Source organism: Suricata suricatta, chromosome X (assembly GCF_006229205.1).
Source record: "Suricata suricatta isolate VVHF042 chromosome X, meerkat_22Aug2017_6uvM2_HiC, whole genome shotgun sequence".
Taxonomy (NCBI): Eukaryota; Metazoa; Chordata; class Mammalia; order Carnivora; family Herpestidae; genus Suricata; species Suricata suricatta.
Genome location: NC_043717.1, coordinates 50,010,977 through 50,017,781, shown reverse-complemented (window position 1 = coordinate 50,017,781; position 6,805 = coordinate 50,010,977). Strand labels below are relative to the sequence as shown.

The 6,805-nt window shown below is 45.2% G+C and overlaps 1 protein-coding gene across 3 annotated transcripts; it reads left to right on the top strand.

Moving 5' to 3' along the window:
• Positions 1 to 1,077: 1,077 nt before the first annotated feature.
• Positions 1,078 to 5,715, top strand: PJA1 (praja ring finger ubiquitin ligase 1). Of its 3 annotated transcripts, none has more exons than XM_029930920.1 (2): positions 1,078 to 1,221; positions 3,300 to 5,715. In XM_029930920.1, the coding sequence occupies exon 2, from the start codon at positions 3,369 to 3,371 to the stop codon at positions 5,265 to 5,267; it is 1,899 nt and encodes a 632-aa protein (XP_029786780.1). In that variant the 5' UTR covers positions 1,078 to 1,221; positions 3,300 to 3,368; the 3' UTR covers positions 5,268 to 5,715. The 3 variants fall into 3 exon arrangements, with proteins under 3 accessions (XP_029786780.1, XP_029786779.1, XP_029786781.1); XM_029930919.1 differs by having other exon boundaries at positions 3,141 to 5,715; XM_029930921.1 differs by having other exon boundaries at positions 1,079 to 1,221; positions 3,467 to 5,715.
• Positions 5,716 to 6,805: the final 1,090 nt, after the last annotated feature.

Genomic DNA, 6,805 nt, shown 5'->3' with positions numbered 1-6,805 from the left:
TTTGAAATGACATTGTTTGGCATATAAAGTTTACTCACTACATTTTCTCAGTGAATGAAACAACCTGGTTTGTTCTCTTTAATATTTTTTACTTTGAGTTCTTGATGATTCTGATATTAATATTGCTACATGTCTCTTGTCTTCTTCCTTGTTTTCTTCTTTTTAAAATTTCTTCCTTCCCCTCCTTCCTTTACTTCCTTCCTTCCTTCAAAATACTTAAAATGAGGGTTTGCTTTTTTTATAGGTGTTAAGTCATACTACATACTGATATATTTGGATTTATTCCTGCCCTTTAGTTTTTTCCTTTTAAATACCCTTCCTTGTTGCCTGCCATCCCACTTCTGCCCTTTGATAGATTTTTTTCTCTTTGTTCTGCATATATGATAAGCATTTATCAACATATATATGTTGTTGCCCATAATATTTCTTGTTCTTCTATTATGCATTTTATTTCCAAGAACAAAACGTGGCCATTGCTGTGAACATGGGGGTCTTTACATTTAATATAAATATTAAAGATGCATTGTAAAGTGCAATATAAAAAAGTAGTTCAGCCAAAAGGTATGGCTGTGATATTTTTAAACTGCAGTGCAATTACCAGATGGTGAACCCATATTGTGCTTTATGACTGATCATTTCTTTTGACTAGAAAGGCCTGATTTTGTGATTAACAGCAGCAAATTCTACCATAAACAGTTCAATTGCTTCAATTACCAGGTTTTTAAAAAATTGCAACCCTAGATATAGTTTCACATTTTTAATACTTCTAGTACAAACCATAACATATAACATAGGATTTGATATATTATTGTAATTACTTTTACACGGGAATTAATCAGAAAGAATTTTTAGATTTCACTTTATTAAAAAAAAAAAAACAGAACAGAAGGGAATATGGCTAAATGTTGAACATTTGTTACAGCTGGCTGTTGGTTACATTTTTCGCTGTCCTTTTCTGTATCCTTGACGATTTCATCATTTAAAATGAAATAATGCTTTCGGGCCCACCCTGATTTGTGGAGAGCAGCTGCCACCCCCGCCACATCAAGGGGGCGGGCCCCAGCCGACGCCACAATCACCTCCTCCACCGCAGTCGCTGCCCGCCCCGCTGCTGTCTGGCGGGGGAGGAGCTGGAAAACAGGAGCAACCTCTCTGGCGGTCTTGGCGGTCGGAGGTCCGAGAGCTCTGCTCCTCCTGAGAGCGTGCGGGTGTCAGGACTGGGTGAGTGAAAGGCTGTTTATTTCCTCAATTCATCTAGATGTGGCGGTGGGGCAAGTGGCCGGGCACGGGGGCGAGGATCTGGGGGACCTCTAGGGAACAGATTTTCAGGCTCGCCCCTCGGGAAGGGGTGGGGCAGACGCAGGACCTGACTGCAGAGTGAGGCGTGTGTCCACCGGCCTGTTTGGGGGCTCCATCCTCTGTCCCCAGCCCCTTTCGTGTGGCGCGGCGCCCACTCGAATGGCTTTGATCATTGTTTCACAGGGGAGTGGTGGTCCGGGCCCTCTCCTCCTTCCTCTCTTCTTGCTCTCTTTGCAGAACACTCCGTGGCCTTTCTTCCCCCATTTTGCAGTTGTTTTGCTGAATGGTAAAATGTTAAGATTTTTAGGTAAATATATTGTTCCCAGGAAAATAATTGTTAGAAATACAAATTATTTTCAGGGAAAACGAGACCCCCACATGCCCTTTTCTTTTTTCCCCTTCCCTAGCACATTGGTTTGGATTTGCCATTTGAGCTGATGATATTTTCTTGTCCCTCATTATGACATTGCGGCCCTCTCTCCCCTCCTTGTGTCTTGCGTGTGTGGGCAGGGACACACACACACATGCACACAGGCACACACACACACATGCACATGCACGCAGGCTTACATGCATACACACACATACACAGATGTACACACATGCACAGAAACCTTCCATTGCAGTCCTCTCCCTGCCTCCCCCATACTCAAGGTTCTGGCACATCCCCTTCCCCTTGCATGCATGGACACACACACATACACACACTCTTGCACACTTTGACACCCTCCAGTGCCTTTCCCTGCTTCTCCCTGTCTGCCATATACACACCAGAAGCAGCCCCTTCCTCCTTCTGCCTCTGTGTGCTCTAGTGAGCACACGCACACACACACCACTTCTGGGCCTGCCTTACACCCTGCTTGCCACATACACACATAAGGATATCCTCTGATTGCTGGATCCTCTTTCATATGCCACTCACATACATATACTCCCACACACTCTTATTCACACAGCCCTCACAAATGCTCCCAGCCCTGCTCCCTTTCTGCTACATATGTGCATAGACAGCCCTCCTGCAGTGCACACACTCACCCTCGCATAAATCCTTCTCCAGTGACACCACCCTCCCTCCCTGCTAGCCACATTCATGAATACACATTTCTTTGATTGCTGGCCCCCATTCCACCCACTGGCAACCCGCACATCCCTGTCCTGTGCTGTCCCTTCCATGGATGCATTCATCCACACTGACATTTCTCCATTGTTGCCTCACATTTTGACGAATACACACACACAGACCACAGACACCCATGTCCAGGGCCACCATACCCTTTCTTGCCTGCCACAGACACATAAACAAGCATCCCTTCACAGAATTTCAGCCGCTGCACACACAACCACACACGCACAATCTCTTTCTCTCACACTTACACACACTATCTCTTCTGAAGCCAGCCTACCCACACCTCTCATTTTTATAGCCACATCCAGAATGGGTCTCATTCTGTCTGACACTAACGCCTCTTCCCAGTACACCTGCCCCATCCCCCCTAAAAACGCAGACATCTCTTCATTTCGTGGTTGCTGGTCCCTCCTTCCACCTGCCCCTCTCCTCCTGACAGACATGCAGACCCTTGTGAACATGTGGTGATCTATATTTTCCACCCTATTCCCATTTGCATTTTATCCTGTATGTCTGCAGGGCTCAGAAAAATGCAGACACCTCATAAAATAACCGCAGCAGTCTTTCCTCTTCCATGTTGGCATAATTCCACAGCACTTTACCCACCTTGCTAGCATCCAGTCGCCCCTATCTTCTGTCAGATTCTCTCCTAGGTCTGGCTCTCCTATAAACCCAGTTTTGTAATCATTTTGCCAACATTAAAAATGTGTTCCAGGTCTACACCTGACAGTCACTGGAATGTTCCTTCAGGCCTTAGAAGAAAGTGAAACTAATTTTAAAGGCCCCTTATTATTTCTGTTACCTGCCTGCTGAAGTGGAAATAGATCTCCCTGCTCCTTTATTCTGAACTGATTTGACTTTCCCATCTCCAAAGCTTGTGCAGGGAGCAGGAGCCTTTCCACTCAAGCCCCAGCTGTATTGGAAACCCTCCTAAGTCAGAGCAATGGGTCAGGAATCTAGCAAGCCTGTATGGCCCAAGCCATCAGGAGGGTATCAGTCTAATACAGGCAGGAGGTATGGAAGAAGGCATGCTTATGTCAGTTTCAGGCCATCCACGAGCCAGCACGAAAGGATTTCCAGCCAGAGAAAGACGACATCCGAAGTCCCAATGCACAGATCAGCCCCCAGTCAAACCACCAAGAGGAGCCGATCACCATTTTCCACCACCCGTCGTAGTTGGGAAGACAGTGAAAGCTCGGGAACCAGCCTGAATGTTGATAATGAGGACTACTCCAGGTACCCACCGAGAGAGTACAGGGCCTCGGGTAGCAGAAGAGGAATGGCTTATGGACACGACTCTTTTGGGGCAGATGATAGTGAGGAGGAGGGGGCTGGGCCTGTTGAGAGAGTGCCAGTTAGAGGGAAAACTGGCAAGTTTAAAGATGAGAAGGCATATGACCCAGAGAAAGGGGCAAGGTCTTTGGCTAGGGTGCCCCCACAGTTCTCTAGCTTTAACCGTGATGTGAGAGAGCTTGACAAGTTAGACCCAGCCCCTGAGATGAGACGCTCTGCTAACCGAGTGGAGTTCCTGCAGCAAAATAGCATGGCCCCTCAGACATCTGCTGAAGGCAAGGTGGCCACCACTGGTGACAGCCTGGAGAGGGAGACACAGGAGCAGAATTTACTTGCACGTCCCAGCAGGGCTCCTGTGAGTATTTGTGGTGGTGGGGAAAACACCCCAAAGAGTGCAGAGGAGCCGGTGGTGAGGCCCAAAATCAGAAATCTGGCAAGTCCAAACTGCGTGAAGCCAAAAATATTTTTTGATACTGATGATGATGATGATATGCCACACAGTACTTCTAGGTGGAGGGATTCTGCCAATGCTGATGAAGGCCATGCCGATGGCCGAGGCAGAAGAGGCAGAGGTGAGAGTTCAAGTGGTTACTCTGAGCCAAAGTACCCTGAAGAGAAGAGGGATGCCAGGAATGACCAAGTGAAGCCGGAAAAGGTGCCAAGACGACGACAAACCATGGCCGACCCCAATTTCTGGACCTACAGTGATGATTACTACAAATACTACGAGGAAGACTCTGACAGTGACAAAGAGTGGGCTGCTGCTCTGCGTCAGAAGTATCGAGGCCAAGAGCAAAATCTGTCATCCAGTGGCGAAAGCTGGGAGACTCTGCCAGGGAAAGAAGAGCAGGAACCTGAGCAGGTCAGAGTGAATGCCAATGCTGGTGCCAGCCCCAGTGCTAGTACCAGTACGAGATGCAATGGCAGCAATAAACTTGAAGAAGTTCGGGGACCACCTCTTCAAGAAGAGGAGCAGGCATCCCCAGAAGAAGGAGAAGTTCCTTGGCTCCAGTACAATGAAAATGAGAGCAGCAGTGAGGCAGATAACGATTCTGGTCAGGAGTTTCTGCAGTCAGGAGTGTTCATGCTGGATGGAAACAACAACCTTGAAGATGACTCCAGCGTGAGTGAAGACCTAGAAGTGGATTGGAGCCTCTTTGATGGGTTTGCAGATGGGTTGGGGGTGGCCGAAGCTATTTCCTACGTGGATCCTCAGTTTCTCACATACATGGCACTTGAAGAACGCCTGGCTCAGGCGATGGAAACTGCCCTCGCGCACTTAGAGTCTCTTGCAGTGGACGTGGAGGTGGCCAATCCACCTGCAAGCAAGGAGAGCATCGACACCCTTCCCGAGATCCTGGTCACTGAAGATCACAGTGCGGTGGGGCAGGAAATGTGTTGCCCCATCTGCTGCAGTGAATATGTGAAAGGGGAGGTGGCAACTGAGCTGCCCTGCCACCACTATTTCCATAAGCCGTGCGTGTCCATTTGGCTTCAGAAGTCAGGCACCTGCCCCGTGTGCCGCTGCATGTTCCCTCCTCAACTCTAAGGCCAAGGCTCTTTACTCCTTTGTCAGTTGATTTTCCCCATCTGAAATCCACAATACTGCAGGAGCCCTCTCAAAATTAAGAATTAAAATGAAACCAATCAGTTGATTAATTTACACCTGTTGATTCCTTGTGATTCTTTCCAATGTGGAAACAGTTGTTTACGATTGCATTAAAAATCATTTGTCTCTTAGAGGTTAGAAAAGCAAAACTAAACTTTCTAAATGCTACTTGAGATTGCAGTAAAAACATACATTTTCTAACCTGATAGTGGAAATAAGTTGCATTTGTCTTTTTCAGTAGAATATGTTGCTGTTAATTGTAATGTCAAGTTTATCTGTTAAATATGTACAGAAGGCATCGTCATTTCTGTTGCATGTTATGGGTTAATGTTCCTGTAATTGCAGTGCGGTAAAAGCTTATTAAAGTTCTTCTTTTGGTTTTACATGGTATAGTGGAATTGTTTGGTTTTGTCTAAAATGGTGGTACCAAGTGATTTTATAATCAATCCCTTGCACTTGCATCAAAAATAGGGTTTGGTGGGTTTTTTTTTTCTTGGTGTTCCCAAAAGTAGAAAAGCTGGAATGTCATTTGAAATGCTGACTCCAACAGCAGCAAAAAATTAAGGGTAATGATTTCTAAAAGTAGGAATCAAGTATGTGATTGTCCAACTACTCTATGGGGAAAGGGTCAAATGTAGAGTACTCTGTCAGTCTATGGAAAGGAAAGAGACAATGAGAAATCATGGTAAAAAGAAAAATGGTGAATAAGTCCAAACTGACTATATGCGTGAAGGAGTTAAAATCCCCTTTTAGAAAACAGAAGCTCTCAGAGTGGGGCTGGCTCAGTCAGTAGAGCGTGCAACTCTTGATCACGGGGTTGTGAGTTCAAGCCCCATATTGGGGGGGAGAGATCACTTAAAGAAATAAAATCTTAAAAAAAAAAAACTCTCAGAGGGAATGGGCAAAAAAAACCTCCAAAATAACAAACTTTGGTGCTGATAGTATACCTTAACACAGTGACACAAAAGGAATAGAAAAATATATGACAGACAAGTGCTGTGGCAAATATAGACACCCACGTACACAGAGTTGACAGGTTTTAACATTTGGCCATATTGGCTTCCAATCTCTATTTCTGTCTCCAATAAATAGAATTTTTCAGGTACAAGTGAAACTCCTCACCCATCATATTTACTTTCCTTCCTCCACAGAGGTAAGCACTACCCAGGAAATGGTGTGTTTACTTCTCATCTATTCTTTTAGGCGTATATGTGTGTATGTAGATGAGTACATATATATGTATATGTGTGCATATATCCATAGCTGGGATAGAATGTTTATGTTTTGAAATTGGACTTAATTGATAGAATGTATATTATCGGTTGGCATCTTGATTTTTTCACTCAACATTGTTTTTGAGATTTAACCATTTTAATACTCGTAACTCTAGTTCATGCATTTTAACTGCTGTATACTACATATTCAGTTGTATGGATCATCAGTTTATTCATTCCCTTATTGGTGGGCAGTTACATAAT